The sequence below is a fragment of the Zonotrichia albicollis genome, chromosome 4 (assembly GCF_047830755.1).
Source record: "Zonotrichia albicollis isolate bZonAlb1 chromosome 4, bZonAlb1.hap1, whole genome shotgun sequence".
NCBI classification, from domain to species: Eukaryota; Metazoa; Chordata; class Aves; order Passeriformes; family Passerellidae; genus Zonotrichia; species Zonotrichia albicollis.
Window position 1 is genome coordinate 32,088,586 of NC_133822.1, and position 17,893 is coordinate 32,106,478.

At 37.0% G+C, this 17,893-nt stretch overlaps 1 protein-coding gene across 3 annotated transcripts in view; it reads right to left on the reverse strand.

The window, feature by feature from the left end:
• The window catches only part of LARGE1 (LARGE xylosyl- and glucuronyltransferase 1), a 272,944-nt gene that overhangs the window by 188,227 nt on the left and 66,824 nt on the right, over positions 1–17,893 (reverse strand). For 2 of the 3 annotated variants that reach the window (XM_005491163.4, XM_074539310.1), the window contains one exon: positions 4,812–4,998. The exons of the other annotated variant lie outside the window; for it this stretch is intronic. In XM_005491163.4, coding sequence (XP_005491220.2) covers positions 4,812–4,917 — 106 coding nt within the window. In that variant the 5' untranslated portion in view covers positions 4,918–4,998. The remainder of the gene's footprint in view (positions 1–4,811; positions 4,999–17,893) is intronic. 3 annotated transcript variants of the gene reach the window in all.

Here is a 17,893-nt window from a genome sequence, read left to right on the forward strand (position 1 = left end):
GGTGGAAGCTTCTGTTTCAAATGGACATTGGATTAAGTTTTCATGTTTAATTCTGTTGAGACACGTTACAGATAAAATTCAGGCCAACTGAAGGAAACATAGTAAAAAAAGCAATTGTATATTTTGTGTCTTTTTGATTACATTGTCTGTGAGAGAATTATTTTCTGATGTTTGTTCATCAGTTGCAAGTGTCTGATAGACATTTTAGTAATTACTTATTTGTTTGCCTTTTTCTACGAGCCACTTAATGCAAGCATTAAAAGTTTGGGTGGTTTTCATCATGCACACAGATCACGTGATAAACTTTTGGCACTTAACTGAAAAAAGCTGAACCCCCAGAATCAGTTTTTTGATTCAAGTATTCACAAATATGATTTCAAAATCTACTTCCCATGAATATTAAAACTGGATATTCATTGTTTCCATAGAGAGTCTTCTCAATTAACATATTCACTAGGATATTTATGGAAACATACACAAAAAGAGTGTGAACAGCATTAAAGTGAATCCATTTAAATACAAAGATGAGTATTTGCAGCCTTCCTTCAATTTATTTTATTGTATTTTATGAGGTGTTTGCCCAACTCTGGCTTCAATCATGTCTCTACAGATGACTTTGACTGAAATGAATTGTTAGGGAATGATAGTTGCCCAACACTGGAGTGAAAAGAGGACAACCAAGGAAAGCAAGTCCCAGGAAAGAAGGCAGGCTCTATTTTTTAAAATGCTACCCGAGCAGTTAAAAGAAAACAAAGTCAACTATTCCTTTACAGAGTCCCTACCAGATCTCGCATAACTTTCAATTTTTCATCTTAAGGTTACATTACTGGCTCTGTCTTTCCTGGGAAATATATTCCACACAGGAGCCCTACACACATGCTGTAGGATTTCAGCCTCAAGCGGATCCACCACACAGGGACTAGTAACATGAGTGTATTTTCATCCTGTCAAAACGGAGGTGACTGTAAATCTGCTGAGGTCACACAGCCACAGTGAACTTCTTTTTCCTTTTTTTTTTTTTTTTTTTGAGGAATCAGTAATCCAGAAAGCATGGTGAAATTACAGATCCAAATCTCCATTTTACATGACCTTCATGGTAAGGGGGAGAAGAAACTGCTTCATATGGCTTGGAAAATTAAGCTATTTATGGAGCTACCACTAGTTAGTGAAACTACTATTTTTTTCTAATGAAAATTCATCATGTATTATTTGATTATTTTCTCTTCCCTGTTTTAAATGCACTCCACCCTTCCTACTCTATTACTTTGTCTTTTGAATAAATTCTAAGAATGTTGGAATAATTAGCTTTTTCATTCAAAGTAACAGATAACTGAAATTATGCTGTCCTTGTGTATTATTAAAAACAACAGTAACCAGGTATATACAAAAGCCACAGAATATTCAATATCATCTTTAATATTCTTCTTCATAACCTTAATAGACATTTATCCATGATTAATGAGGCTTTTAGTAGCTACTGCTGTCACAGCTTGGGTAACACCACCTCCAATGAATATCCTAAAGGAAGGGTCTTACTGCAAGTGTCAAGTGACAACTGTGAAGTAGCAGGCTGCCATGCACTTTCTGACAAGAGAACAAAATCCAAAATAAAACCGTCTTAAGGAATTTGAAACTATTCAAAAAGCAGGACATGGGAACAGACTGCAGCAAGGCATATTTTATATTACAGATTGACTAACAAGGTTTTTTAAGGGTTTCTAATGTGATCCCACTCCCATGCTATGGCAAATGAATAACTTAAGTTCTTAGATATAAACACGTGGATGAGTAATGTAATTTCTAATTACATCAAGAACTTATGACGCAGACACAGCACTACAGATGTCATATCAGAGATTTGAGTCTAGAGCCCTGAAACATACAAAAAAAGAAAAAAATGCAGAAGAACAAAAAAATCCCCACAAAATTTTTTGCTATGGCAACCCAGCTAGGTCAATCTTTTTACTTAGTGAATAAAAGCCCACAGTGATTTTACTACTGTATTTAGGTATCTCCAAACAGAAACATTCCCAGGCCTGGCATGGCAGTTGGATTCACCAAGGGTAAATCATGCTTGACCAACCTGACTGCCTGCTGTGATGAAATGACTATGAATATATGACCAGTTGGTGCAATCTTCCTTGAATTTAAGCACAGTATTCCTGTATCCAAGCGGGGATTTTACCCTGTATATGGGTGGACTACTAGATGTGTGAAAAATTATCCAGAATGTTGGGCTCAAATAGAGGGGTCACTCATTCATGGTGTGTCTGCAAGTCCATGTCTTCCCTGTCCTTGGACGTTTTCAAGACACTGTTGAATACAGGCCTAAAAAATGTTGCCTGATTCCAAAATCCACATTGATTTGAGCAAGAGTTTAATTAGAGAACTCTTGAAGTCCCTCCCACACTGAATAATTAAATGAACCTATGACGATACCAGGTATTGATGATTTCTTTAATTTGGTGGAGAAAAGTCTAACAAGAATCATTTACTCAAAACTAAAACTAGATGTACGGAAAGGAAAATTTCTAGCCCTGTGATTAACAAAAGAAACAAGCACCAGGAGGCAGAGAGGATTCTACATTTGTGATGCTTTCAAATCAAGACACAATGCTGTTGTGAGGCATTTTCTACTCAGTCCACAATCAATCACAGAATGATGCAATTGTTTATGATGGAAAAGGCCTTTATGACCATTGAGTCCATTAGCCCAGCACTGCCATGTCCACCACTAAACTGAACCCCCAGAATCAGTTTTATGATTCAAGTATTCACAAATATGATTTCAAAATCTATTTCCCATGAATATTAAAATGTTCCTAAGTGCCACATATACACATATTTTAAACATCTCCAGGGGTGGTCACCCAAACACTTTCCTGGGTAGCCTGTTCTAATGTTTGTCAACCCCTTCCATTAAGAAATTTTTCCCAATATCCAATCTAAACCTCCTGTGGGGCAACCTGAGGCCATTTCCTCTTGTTCTACTGCTTGTTACTTGGGAGAAGAAAGCCACCCCCACCTCACTACAACATTCACAGAGAGCTCAAACATGAGTAAATTGTGGGGACCACTGTGGAGAAAAAAAACCCAAGAAGTCATGTAGAACATCAAAATGGCATTAACTTTTTGTCTTAATATCTATACACTAAGGAAAATGTGAGCTGTTATTTGCCTAAATAAGTAATCAATCTTAGTTTTTTAACCAAGAAAATAATCCCCATCCAAAACTAAGAAAAAAGAAAACAGACACAAAAAAAAAAGAACCGATAGTTCTGTACATAATTTCCAGTCCTTTTCCAGTGCAAGGCTTTGTAATAGGTAATGGGCTTTGTTCCCTAGCTTGCATTTAAGATTAATTCACAGTGAGAGCTTTAAGTCACTTCAAATACCCCGTAGCACTGAATTTCAAGATTTGTATTGAGTTCTCTGTAAAAACAAAGGATTCTACTCACAGGGGAATTTAAAACACCGTGGCATTACCAATTGTGGACACAATTAAAATAGTCATTACGATAAAGCAGCATAATATTCTTCTAAAAGCAAAAAAATGAGGCCTGCATTTGCTCAGCTTTTAAAAATCAAACAAAATCAGTACTGTTCTGCCTGCCAGATCATTATTTTTAAGTATGCAGCTAGCACCCCTCGTATTTCCAATTTAACATGAATCCCACAAGTGTTTCGTTCTAGAATGAGCTCATGGAGTTACTGCACATTAAGGTAGAATTTTAAGTATTTGAATAAATTTGCATAATCAAATATTTGTACATGGAATATAACTAATTCAGAATCGTATGCAACACACAGAGAAAATCTTTACATACTCTTACTTGTGATTTAACATGGAAACCTCTTTTGTTTCCAAACACGGCACTGATTTGTCAGCCAAGGATACATGAAAGAAGCTTGACATTTTAAACAATGCCTTTTTAAAATTATCAGACTGTAAACTAGTGACTGAACAGTTTTACAAAGTTGGAACACCTTTCCTCATGCTAATGCAACTACAAAGGCTGAACGACTTTTTTTTACTCTTGCCAAAATAACAGACCTGTTGTCCAATATAAAATGCTTCACCTCCACAATAAACAAAACAAACAAATTTTAAAAAGTTACAAAGTAGGAAAGAGCAGGAGAGCCAGAATCCTTGATCCTCCCCTAACTGAAGTATTACTGTTGAACGTCTGTAAGGCCAGGAAAGAAACTTCACCAGACAGGTAATTTAAAAGACAAAGTAGTGATTATTCTCTGTCTCGTTATAAAAAGCGCTCATTACATAGCTGTAAGTCAATCTACCTATAAGCTGGAGGATTTCCATCTAAAAAAAAGAAGGGGACAGAAAGATATTACAACTAAAACAATCCACTGACAGTCAGGTGGATGTGGATCCAAACTACTTTTATGTAAAGAAACCTTATATAGATATGCATTGATTTTCTGTGTTCAGCGTATCTGAAATGAGATGCTAAAAATCTTACAGGGCATAGGATAGACCTACTTTTAAAAATCAGAAAATACAGAGAAAGATTAGTGGACTGGGCAGGGGGGGAGTTGTTGCACATTTTCAAAGTTCAAAGATGAGTGGAAAACCAAGTAATTGTGGCCAGTAATTAACTGAGCACCCTCAGTATCGAGAACATGGTAAGGAAGGCCTTTTGTTGAAATCTGCACTTTGCAAACTATTTCATATGCAAGCCAAACAAAATTTATTTAAATAAAACCAATAATGACTAATCTACATTTGTCTGCCCAGCTACAAATCATCCAATACCCCACCACCCTTCCCTCAGCCATTATTCCTCTCCTACCTTCAAAACTCCCAGCAAACAGATAAATCCACGTAATTGCTGGGACAAAAAGGATGGTCAGAGAGGCAGCCAGGAATTTCCGTCGCCCTCTGCAGATTCCCAGCATTCTCTCAGGAGTGCAGAATCCCAACCCAAGGCTGTTCCTATGTCGGAAGCAAATAGTCCACAGCCTCCCACATATTACTCCCTGAAAAGAAAGGAAAAAATATTTCAACAGCTTATCACTCTACAGAAAGTTATAGACTATGCCAGTGTTTCAAAAGACTTAAAAAACAGGGCTAAATAAGGGCTGCTGCAATTGCAAGGTGGTACCCATTTCAAAATTATCCACAACTACTTAATAATAAAGCAAGTTTTAGAAGTCAAATTAAGACAGTAAGTCAATAAAGCACATACACCTAAATACACACTAAGCTCCACCTCACCAAGAGATGTCAGCTTTATTTATTTATTTTTATTTGTCCTCATTTTACTTTACAGGAACTCTGAGATCTTTGATGCCTATGTGTGTTGGGGTCCCATGGCAGATAAGAGAAAGCCACCCACATTCCTTCACCAGCTCTCAAAGAGCAGAAGTCACACCACTGAATCAGCGATGCATTGCAATTGGTCATGAACTCAAGAGAGTGAACCAAGTGAACCAAAAAAAGGAAAGCTGAAGTTTAGGGGTAGAGAGATGTTACTGAAATTACCCACTTTGCACACCAAAAAGCAATGCTGATGAGCTGCTGTGTAAAAGGGGAGAAGAGAAAGAGCAAAATGGGCAAGGAAATACTCATATCCACATAGGGTATATCAGGAGCTTTTAGACTGTATGCCATGAGAAAAATTGATTCTACTGAATAACACAGTTTTTTATTAGGAAAAAAAAATCTGATCCTAATTTGAAATAATTGTTCTGCATTTCAGAGCGGCCAAGAAAAAAATATATGATGATTTTTATTCACAGGAAAACAAATATTCCCACACCAGTGCCGGCATGCAGAGCATAAAAATTATGTTTCATTTTGATAGCATGTTTTTTTGAAAGGGAAGGAAAGGCTAGTAGCAGACAAGTTAGAAAAGGAAAGAGAAGTATTCAGTCCATGCAAATCTATTTCAGGTTTTCTGTGAAAGGGCTTAGGTTTTTCAATTCTAAGAATAGCGTAGTCTACAAGAATGGTAGGGAAAGAAAGAGACTCTGGTAGTACAAGGTGTTTAATAACGGTGCCCTTTGACTTATGCTTCAACCAGCAGTTGAGCTGATACAAGCAATGTATCATTTCTACAGTGACACGTTAACAATGAGAGTGTCTTAGCTCTACAACTCCATATATATTGCAGCAAAAATCAATTCTGAAATTAAATTACAGCAAAAATGAGAATGTAGACAAGAGAAATAGGTTCAGACAAAAAGTCTCTTTCTTGTGCTGGAAATACCTGGCTGCAATAATCAGGCAAACTTACAGCTGTTCCTTGAACATTCAATAGAGCCCACTTTACTACACTACAGTTTAAGAGCCATGATAGTACTCTGACCTTGGAACTGATAAAATGGACTATAATTTGTCCAGAGCCAGCACAAAAAACATTCCATTGTGTCAGCTTTTCAAGGCAATGAATGCCTCACCACTGAGATTTTGCACAAAATATGTGGGCAGACTTAATATTACAACTGTGGTATTAGAGTCACTCTGTGTTAGACAGAGGCACACATTTGGTAGATAAATTGTGGAAAGCTCTTATCTTTACTCACTGTATTTGGATAATGATTACATTTCATTTCTTTTCCTTATAGCACATAGCTTGTACAACTCTGAAGAGAGTCCTTTACGTGCCTACTTGACAAACACTGATAATTTTCCAGGCTTCTGTGTTTATAAGCATGTATATTATAAAATGCACAGAAACACTTATTTTAAGTAGGAATTCCTTTTTTTCCTTAAATGTACTGGCATGCGCCACTGATGTCAGTCTGTGCAAAGAAAAATAAACCTCTGAAAATATACACTCCCAGGCACATTCATTGGCAAATAGCCACATTTTGCACTGAAACACGCACTGGCTGGACACTGCTCCTATCAATGACACCTGTAAAACTTACAGGTAACAAATTAGGAGTCAACACCACAGTTTTTGAAATCAAACTGTTACAAGTGTGCTGATACAAATTTCCAGGGCAAGGACATACAGACTCTGAGTTACAGCACTGCTAGTAGATTAATTCATCCTGGAGTGGCGTATTTAAGAAATAATTTGATTTTTCCTATACATTCTTTTAAATATCCATGCAAGTTAAGTTTCTGAACAGGTTGATATGGAGGATGGAATCCAGCTTTTCTGCTCTATGAACATAAATTACTCTAACAAATCAAAAAGGTATAAGGCACAACACCAGTTCAGCTGCGAAGGAAAGACAGAAATGTGGCAAATTCAGTTTTCTACAAATTGTCATCCTTCAGCCAAATCATTTTGCACATTCATGCGTATCTTTTATCTAACTAGAAAAACATTTGGGAAAAATCCTAAACAGACAAGTTAGCTTATGATGGATCACCCTAGGAAATGTTAAGATACGTCTTTTAACAGTGCTTTAAAAGAGCCATATAGCCACTTTAAATCACGCTTCTACAATATCCCCACCTTCCCAAAATTGTGAATAGCTTCCCTTGGGTCCTAAATATTCATTTTTTGTGTATAAAATCACAGCCCCTGCTGAGTACTTTTTTTCGAAGTAGACGATGCATCATGTGCAACCCTTACACAAGCGATTACATAAAAGGTCCATGAATGGTAATGAAGATCCTTGGCTTACAGGAAGAGATTTGGACTCAATCATGTATTCACTATTGGCTTTACTCAGAAACAATGTTACCTAATATACCACTGTCAAATAAATTGAAAGAAGACATTGCAGCTCTTTTGACTTGATTTTCTTTTCAACAGTGCCAGATTGACATCCACCACGGAAGGAAAGGGATTTGACACTGGCTGGACCAAGGGCTGAGCACAAAACACAGTTGCACATTTCTGCCATATGAGCCTGCAAATACCTTTCAGTATTCTCCTACAGTCTCCACCACTCCTCAGTAGGACTGTCACAGTCCCACTGAATCAGACTGTCACCTGCCTAAAAGCTCCTCAAAAGCAGTTTCATGGTACAAGCTAAAACTGAAGCTACTTCAGATGTGACATTGCTAGGCACATTGATCTTTTCAGTAAAATGGTTCACTTCATTTGCACAATGCCATGCAGTGCTCCTCCTGACAGTTTTCAGTCTCAACAGCTATGCTAACTAAACACCTGTACCCAGAAACACATGGCATGAAACATATCAGAAACTGTAAAACAAAGCATGAAGGAATAACCCAGCCAATTTAACCACAGCATCCAGGTGTGGTATTCTGATGAAAAAACAGCCAGAGTTGCTTCTTTCCTGTTGCCCAATGTTAGCATTTTTAGATCTGAGCCACAAAAAGCATCTGCAACTTTATCAATCCTTATTGCGTTTATCTCAAAGCAAGGGAGACCAAAATTGGACCCAGAGAGAAAGGGAGCATTTATGTTTGCAGTTTCAAACACAGTCCCAGCTACACCCCTCCAGCCACAATCAGATTTTCTGCTTGAGCCACAGATACTAAAAAGTGCATGCATTGCAAGATATTGTTCTACCTTCCTCTTTAATTGTGCTCCAAGAGCACCATATAATCATATTTTAGAAATATGATTCAGTAAATACTACCAACAAAAGCTAGCTGCATGTACATCATATGCATTATGCCTTGCTGTCAGTGTGCCAGGTGCTCTACACTTCTGGGACACACCGGTTCAGGATTTATAAAACCTACTGCACAGAAGCAGCTCCACAGACTCTGCTGTGACCAGGGGCCAGCTCACCCCTCCCAGACTGCTGCTAACCATGCTCCAAAAGGCTTGGACAATGACAGTGTGCAGAGTCACAGTGGGAACTAAAATAATTTGGGGTTCTCATTACTAAGACTTAGTCATGACTTTCCCACTGGACCAGAATGACCTTTCTTACCTTCACGTATAGTCAAGCACTTCCATTAACTACACTAACTTACCAGAGGGGTTTCTTTGTTTTAAATTGTGGATTATCTCCTCAGCTAAGCATGAAGCAGCTAACCAGTATGAGCAGCACATATATTAAAGTATGTAACACAACACTAATCACATTGGTATTCAGTTTCTATATATTTATTTCTTTTAAAAACGGCATGAGAACTCGACTATGTCAGACATTCAGCAGGAGTTCTGTGAAACAATGGAAGTAATTATGAAAACAAAAATCAACACAATTAACTAGATTTAACTGCTCTACTATAAAAAGCTTTTCTAACTGCTTCAAACATTTCCTTGCATTTGTTACAGTTAATCTTTTCCCAGTAATCTTCCATTTGTCTTCAGAGCCACTGGAAATAAATATATACAGTTAAAGCTGTTTACACAGCAATCCTGTGCTTGGCTTTGTTGTGTTTTTAAAATTAATGTTATCTAATTCTTTTTGCTCTTGCAGTCTCTCTGCTCTCTTTCTGCACACTTGCAGTCACAGAGTCAATGAACAATTTCTGCTGCAAAGCTTTTCCCTTGACTCTATATCAATGTGGCATTCATCCCTCATGGGAAATTTTTCAGATTTTTGTCAAAAACATAAATAACAAAGTAAAAAAGCAGTATCTTATGCAGTATTTTTCTGGGTTTTTTCACATGTTGGTAATGAGGGTTTATAATGAGTTTACTCCTTGACAGATTTTATCTTGCAGCTTTGCAGTCTTCCCATTATGGGAGCCGGTTGTCATGTGACATGGTAATATTAAAGAAAAGTTTGGTACCATAAAGGCAGGGTGCAGAGTAAACTCAATATGAAAAAATTAAATGATAAATCTTTATTTAATTAAACATTTCTCTGTTAATTTTCATGGTTTAAGCCCAGACAGGAACTAAATACAACACAGCCACTTGCTCCCCACACATCCTTCCAAAAGAATGCGGAGGAGAATCAGAAAAGGGGAAAACTCATGGGATGCGACAAGAACAGCCTAATAATTCAAATTAGGTATAACATTATTATTATTATAATCACCATTATTATTACAACAACAGCAACAGTAACTGTAATGAAAAGGAGACAGAGAAAGGAATAAAACCCAAGAAAAAGCAAGTGATGCCCAATACAGTTGCTCACTGCCTGCTGACCAATGCCCAGCCCATTCCCAAGCAGCAGCCAGCCCCTTCCAGATAACTCTCCCAGTTTGTATACTGGGCATGCTGTCATATGTATGGAATATCTCTGGCCTTTGGGTCAGCTGTCCTGGCCATGCTTCCTCCTGGCTTCTTGTGCAGCTCTCATTGGCAGAGCATGGGAAACTGAAAAAACATTTTATTTGAATAAGTATGACTTAGCAACAGCCAAAATATCAGGGTGTTATCAACATTATTCTCATATACAAAACACAGCACTGTTCCAGCTACTAAGAAGAAAATTAACTCTATTCCAGTCAAAACCAGGATAGTGAATATATTCCACTTCTCAAGGTTTTAGAAGAGAAACAGCATATCAGCATATTGAAAGAAAATGCCATCTCTTCTCTCATCAATCTCTTCTTCTTCCACCCAGAAGAAATTAATGCAGAAACAAATCTAAGGCCCCTTTTGTTCCCACACTCGAAATTTCCTTGGCACTGGAGAACCTCAAAATCAGACTTCTTAATCTTACAGTACCATGACTTTAAAGAAATGAAGCCACTTTAAAGTAAAAGATTACAGCAGAGTTCCAGATGCTACCAAATGCACTCTTTCTCAACTAGTTACAAGGAAGCAGTCCTATCTGTAAGAGAGAAAATAGCCACTAAGTTGACAGCACAAATGAGTTCTGCCTTGGAACCGTGCTAACTGCTCTGAGGGCACACAGGATTGACATCTTTTATATCTTCACTCAGTACATGCTGTGGCTTAAGGAAAATTCTATTAGTGCCTTGTTAATCAAAGTTTTCTAGAAGGTTCCAGCTGTAAGGAACACCACCACAGGAATGAAATGTCTCTCGACAGTAGTCACAGACAGAGAGAAGCAAATAAATAACATGCTTTCACATTTTTCTGCTTTCATTTCCATGTACCACTTTATGCATGTACATATATATATTTACATATGCACTTGTAATGGTATTCTTTTTTTCTTTCAAGCATATACTTTCATTCAAAAGAATGAAAGCCTGCAACTTCCAAAATTATTACTAAGGAATAAAACAATCTAAGATTAACAGGATAAGAATATTTTCCTAAGTCTCCAATCAAATGTCACTGTTAAAATGAGGGGGGAATAATGCAATCAGTTGAGAACAAAGAGAAGCAACAAAATACAATCATGACAGAAAGATTTATCTTGCCTGTAACATTTCATTTGCAACCAAATGAATTATACTTACTTTTAAAGCAGCTACTGACCTCTTTTCTCTCAAGGAGTTCTCCAAACCCCATCTTTATTCCACTTTCTCAGCTATATGGGCATACAGCATCAGTATTTCCTGACTCCCCATCTCATCTAAGGACTCAGCACAACTCAAAGAAAGTGAAATAGAGCCTGGCTTGGTTTGTGTATGGCAGAATTCTAACAAGGCCCTACATACACCTATTAGGAGTACCTTAGAATTTGAGATTCCAATGCCCCTGAATTATGAACATACTGGAGACCATGACCAGCCATCAGGATCACATACCTGTGGATACAGGACCTGGCAACAGAAAAGCAGCTCTCCTTCAATCGCAGTCCAGACTCAGGCCACAGCATTACTAAATGTATGAATTCCAGACTTACAAAAAGGACATAGCTTTCCAAATCCAAGCATCTCTACCTAAAGTAGTGGCAGAAGGCAATTAAGAAAAAAAAAATCAAACCAAAAACAGGTAATATGCTATCTGTTTTAATCTCAAAGAAAACATCAGTTTGTTGGTGCATCACTGCTCTGCCAACCTCTACACCAGAGCCTCCTTCAACTGCATAATCAGAGAGACAAGCCATGAGTTTTGTCCATCCACCTTGTGCACATACAGCCACATAGAAAAGAAAATGCTCTTTAAAACAGGAGTAGGGCACTATGTGTATCACACATAACCCTTCTCTGCAATTTTTATGCTAATACTTGCTTCTCAGCTGAAGTTCTTGGATGCTTGTTCAAAAGCAGTGTTTACCTCCATTAGAATCCACTATGTATAAAGCTGCTCTAACAAGGAAATTGATTAAAGATCCATTAGAAAGTTTTGCTCAGGAGAGAACAATTTTTTCTTGAACTGTTCCTCCCTGACAAAAAAAAAAAAAATCCATCTCTCTATGAAGCAAAGTCCTACTATAAAAAATTCTAAAAAGCATGACAAAACCCCCCCTAACTTTTATTTTACTGCATAGATCTCAAACTACAAGTTTGTTTTACATGAGAATTTATAACATGCTTACATATTCATAGCATGTTTACAGCAGCTACTTACTTGGCAGATGGAAGTAAAAGCTGGCATCATACTTATAAATTGATCTTTATTAAATATTTATATTAAATTAGGCAAATTAATTTTTTTAAAAAATAAAGGAAGAGAGAAATGGGCCCAGGTGGCTCTCTCCTCAATCCTGCAGTAAGAAGGAAGGAAATGAGAAGTGCATAGATTCCATGGGTCAAAAATTTCCTATTTGAATAATTAAGAATCACCAAATAGGTAATGAAGTGTAGTGTATGGAAATATGTGACCATAAAGCAGAAGACAAATCTTGCTACAATCACAGTGCTGCTTTACCAAGCACACTATAGAGTCTCAATCGCTCTTTGATGCTACTATAGAACATAAAATAGCAGCAAGAATTGTGAGCAACCCTTTGTTTGTAAGTTTCCTGCAGAAATCCCTGTGTTTCAAGGTCCAATATTTACTATTTCTTAAATATTATACCATCCAAGTGGGCTATAAGCATCTTTTATTTCAGTAGGCTTTCTGAAGGCTGAGTGGGTTCTCTATGAATTAATAGGAAAAGTTCTTACACTCCACACTCCATTTTACCTGACAGAAAAGCAAAGGTCTTGCAGAATAATTTGGTGCCAGACACTTTAAGTAGGAAAGGCAGCTGTGGATTTATGTTGTTTCACATAGGACACGTTCTTGAACACTGGAACACAACTTGATACACTGGAATTTATAAACAGGGATGTCTCATGGCTTCGTATTCAGTAAAGCACAGATCTATATGGGTATTAGACAATGACACAGGAGTTCTAATTACAAAAGGGCCATGAAAGGTGTTACTAAAGCTAAACAAAGCTGTAGAAACCAGCCTCAAGAGGAGATCCTGGCAAAAATACTTTCTAAAGAATCCAAATTTTCCATGTGTGGAGTCAGCATTTCAATAGAATCATAGAAAAGTTCAGGTTGGAAGGGACCCCTAGAGGTCATTTAGTCCAATCCTCTACAAAGCAGGTTGAATAATGCTCCTTCAAACCAATGTATTGTTTGCAGAGCTCTTTACTCTTCATTTAAAAACTACTGTCTGAGGGAGGGTGGTTTGCCTGGAAAAAAGGGCAGTGGACTCTGTGCTCCTATGTTCTCTCCATTTCCAGAAATGACAATGATTTTCACAAAACATTTCATTATATCTCTGTGTGAAAACTTCACTGTTTGTAATTTCTACTGATCTCATTATCACCACCATTGTTTTCGGAAGTTCCTATAATTCTGCAATTAGATGAAGGTACAGAAATAATAAATATAAAATATTTAGTAAGTCTCTTAAAAAGAAAATTAATACAGTGAAAAGAATTACCTTATTCAAATGCACATAATTAACAATTCCACGTTAAATCTGATTATAATTCATAATTTTCAGGGCAAAGGGGAGGCTGCCAGACCCTTTCTAATGAAAGAAAAAGAGGATAATGATGATGTTGAGGATCATGAAAGGATGTAGAGGAATGTAAAGGCATGGCCATGTTACATAAGACAAAAGCATGCTTTGCACTGGCTGGTGGAGATAAGGAGAGAGACAGAGGATGAACACCTCTTATTCTCTCTCCTACCTGCTTCTATATTCCAGTATCTTTTAAGACAATTTGACTCTTTCTGTGTCTGGCAATCATTAAGAGAGCAGAAGTTAAGCTACCCTGTAGGACTTCAATAGCAAGTCTCATGACAGCAGGACAAAGACTGGGTAAGAGTCTCAGAAGAATTTAGATGAAAGAGATCTTAACTCTCAAGTCTAAGATTGTTGTCAACTGGATGAAAGTATTTCACCCAAATGAAACAGTCAAGCAGAAATGACTGAAAGTTTTATTATGAATATTCACAGCTGCAAAGCAAATGCTGAAAGACTCTTCAGCTTTCTATACTGAAGTTTGATTCCTGGAACATTCCCCATATTAGATCTTTATAGTTTAAAACCAAGAAATCCTTAAATATGTCTTTATACAAAAAAACTTAAGAACACGCATATATAAATATTACTTAAACTGATACCAAAGCCAAAACAATACTTTTGAAATACATTTTTTAAGAAGTTAGTCTAAGCAATGGAGCTGCAGTTAAACTAATCCCATGAGTACCAATATTTTAATAACTTGGCTCCCCTGCTCGTTCCAGATCTGTGATTTGCTAAGGTTCTCCACGTATCCCTTAGTTCCTGGGCTTCCTTTCAGGGTGAGACAGGGAGGTTCTTCTGACACAAAAGCAGGAGAATTTTTGAACAGCATTTCCCACAGGGGCTATTCCCTACAGACAGCATAGATAAGATTGCTCTGGGTGCACTGTAACACTCCCCCAGTACTGCCTCAGCAGGTTTGCTGCCTTCAGGCACTGCCATCGTGAAATACAAGACACCCCCCTCTGCATCATGACGTGACTTGGGTGAGCTGTGGCAGTTTCTGTGGATCATACAAAGACACAAAAATAGCGCTCCCTTGGGATCCAAGCAGAGGACATTACACAACGCAGATGCAGGCAGTCTGTCCCACAGGGGCCAGGCCCTCACACCTCTTGGCCTGCAGACCAGGACACCTTCTCGAGGCAATGCCTTTTGCAGTACAACTCTCATAGTTATAATGTCAGTTTTGTTACCTACAGATAGTCTACTCTATTCGTGTATCATGAGCATCACATTATCTGTTGCCATAACACTACAGGACACAGGGACACAATATTTTGAATCTATGGGCCATGTAAACTGCAGATTAAACGATCATAAAGTAAATGAGGTCAATTCAGTTATAACTGTACAGAGACTGGGATCACAATACTGACCCCAAGGCCAATGCTTCACCATCAAGATGAGCTATACCTCAATATGTACTGCAACAGAGAGCAGTAACCACTACAGATCACTGACTGCACTTTCAGCAGAGCAGCTTTCTCACTTGCTCAAGGGAACCTGTCAGTGAGGCAGCATGAAAATATAATGGTTGGGAAAACAATTCCAGCACACTTCTAAAAATAAAACTTTTTGAAACTTTTTATGTTGCTAGGAGATGCAAAAATATAGGACAGAACAATGCAGTTATTTGAAGAGCAAGAAAAGTAGTCCAGAGTTTTTTTATTATTATTATTATTATTAGCTAATGTGATGCAGACAGACAGGTTGGTTTTGACAACAAATTACATAATACTGTTTTTCCAAAATTCACCCACAGCTATGAGGACAAAGTTTGGTAGGACAAATTTTGTTTATTGCCAAGCTTCTATTAACTGCTTTTTCAATTGATGAAGAAGATTTTTTTGAAAAAGACTAAAAAGGGCTTGGATGCCTTTGGATTTTTGGCTGCTGTGGATGAGACCTATGGATATACAAAATATGTGCAGTGATTATGTGTTTTATTACAGAGCTGAAAGAGAAGGTAAATCCTTTACTTCTAACAATGAAACTGCATTGAGAATATTTGAACAAATTAAATGGTCCAAATTTTTAAAAGCTGCCATCATTTGCAGAACATAGTACTAATGTTAAGTCTGGGATACACAAGTTAATAGAAAACTAGAGCATTTTTTTTCACCACTAATTCCTGGGAAAATATGAGCTGCACATATTTTACAGGCAACTCAGAATTTGGTCTTGGAAGTCCTGAAGTTCAACTTTCAATTATTTCTCCTCATTTGCCACTAAAGGTTCAAAATTGTAAAACTCATTTTGTTTGACTTGTTTTATGGAAATGTCAAGGTATACCTAGTGGTGACTACATTTGTTATACTGTGCTACTGAGAGAGACTTAAAATGTATTTAGTTATTAGAAGGAGCTCTGGTACATAAAGTGAAGCCAGCCCAAATGTATGCTTTGAGTGTGTTAAGAATGACAAGGCTGGAAATTTCAACAGTAAGGCTGCTGAAATACCTCTTCTATAACATGTTAAAATGCCCTGTGCAGTCTTCAGACATTTACTGGCATTTAGACATAATTTTGTAGTTAAAGGGTAAATTATGTTCTGAATGGTTGATTCTTTGGCCACAACTTTTAAAATTATTTATCTAACAAAAAAAGCCCCATAAAAGCAGGAAAAAAAAATGCTTGTGCCAATAACAGGCATTACCTCCAAAATGCATACCCATTGGCTTTGTATTTCAATGTCATAAAGCAAAATCATCTACATTTGATTTAATTTCTCTAAAAGAAAATATTCTTTTAAAAGGAAAACAGATTTATTCCTGAAAGAGTTCAACTTGATGAAATACTAATATGGATGTTTATTGTTTGTATTTTGTACAGTTTATGTACTCTCTTATTGAATAAAGTCTCACATTTGCAAACTTGTAATATATATTAGTTTCTAGCTCACATACAGCAGTTGGAAGAATACTTTACTTTTTTAAACAGACTTTGAGAGATTAAAGAAACCAGTTAATATTTATTGATATGGCTGACCTTAACCTTACAGCATCTCTACTGCCAAAGACTTTTACAAACTGATTTTGAGAGACAGTGAAATATACTGAAAGCAACAATGAGCACCATTTTAAATGAGAAAATGAAGCCGTAGATTACTGGATAGCAGGGTTAATGACTACTAAAAAGTCGTACAGTGAAAAATATGCTAAAGAAAATGGTGTTCCTGTAAAATGTACCCTAAACTAAGGTAATATATCTTCTTTCTGCCTAAGTGGCCATTTCAACAACATGCATTAGCAGTCTGACAACCTTGGGTGTCTCAGAACTGAACAGAGTTCCCATCAGCTGTGGATGGGAAGAAGGGACTGCTCTTCTCATTTTCTTAAACAGTACCTTCAGATTGGAAAGCTTTGAAAGCTAGTATCTCAAATCATTTCTGCAACTACAATAACATGAACTTTTCCTTTTTAAAGAAAATGCTGTAGTTTTATTAGAACTTCAAGAACTGATCTTGAAACAAAATGTCACCTTCTCCTGGCTTCTGAGAAAATCAGAGGGGTTAGCACTACTGTTGGAGGCATCACTGGAAATGCACAGATCTGCTAGGCACGAGTGCCAACCATTACTTGATACTGATCTCATTTCAGGCTCTTATCATGCAGCTTTTGGAATTTCTGAGTCCGATTCAGGCAGAACGCATCTGCTGTATATAAGTGACTTTCAAACACGCATACTATGCTGACAAAATGTTTATAAACTCTAACAAACAGATGCCTGGAGTAGTTTGTAACCAATCAAGGTAGAGGTTCTTGAATATTTTAACTATTGAGAAGACCTTACCAATTATACACATACAGATGAGAATATATGTTAAGACATTTACAGATGAATATTATAAACCAGTTCTATGAAGTAAAGCAAAATGGTAAAGGTTGACTTATGTCTTCTTAGTGTCTAAAAACACTTTGGAAGAAGCAATGTTGAATTGCAACACAACTTGAGGTATTTTTTTGTCACCTTCAAAGCTATATTCCATTATATGATCAAACACTGTATGTGTCATTCTTCTAATACTTAAAGTGATAGCAAATAATTGCATGAAAGAATTTGGGGGAAAACTGCCTTTTGAACAAAAACACAGGGTGAAAAATTATGAAACACTACAACAGTTCTTTTGAAGAATATTTTACTACTTTTGATGCTAAAATACTTGAGCAGTAGAAATAGAATTGTTTTAGCTGT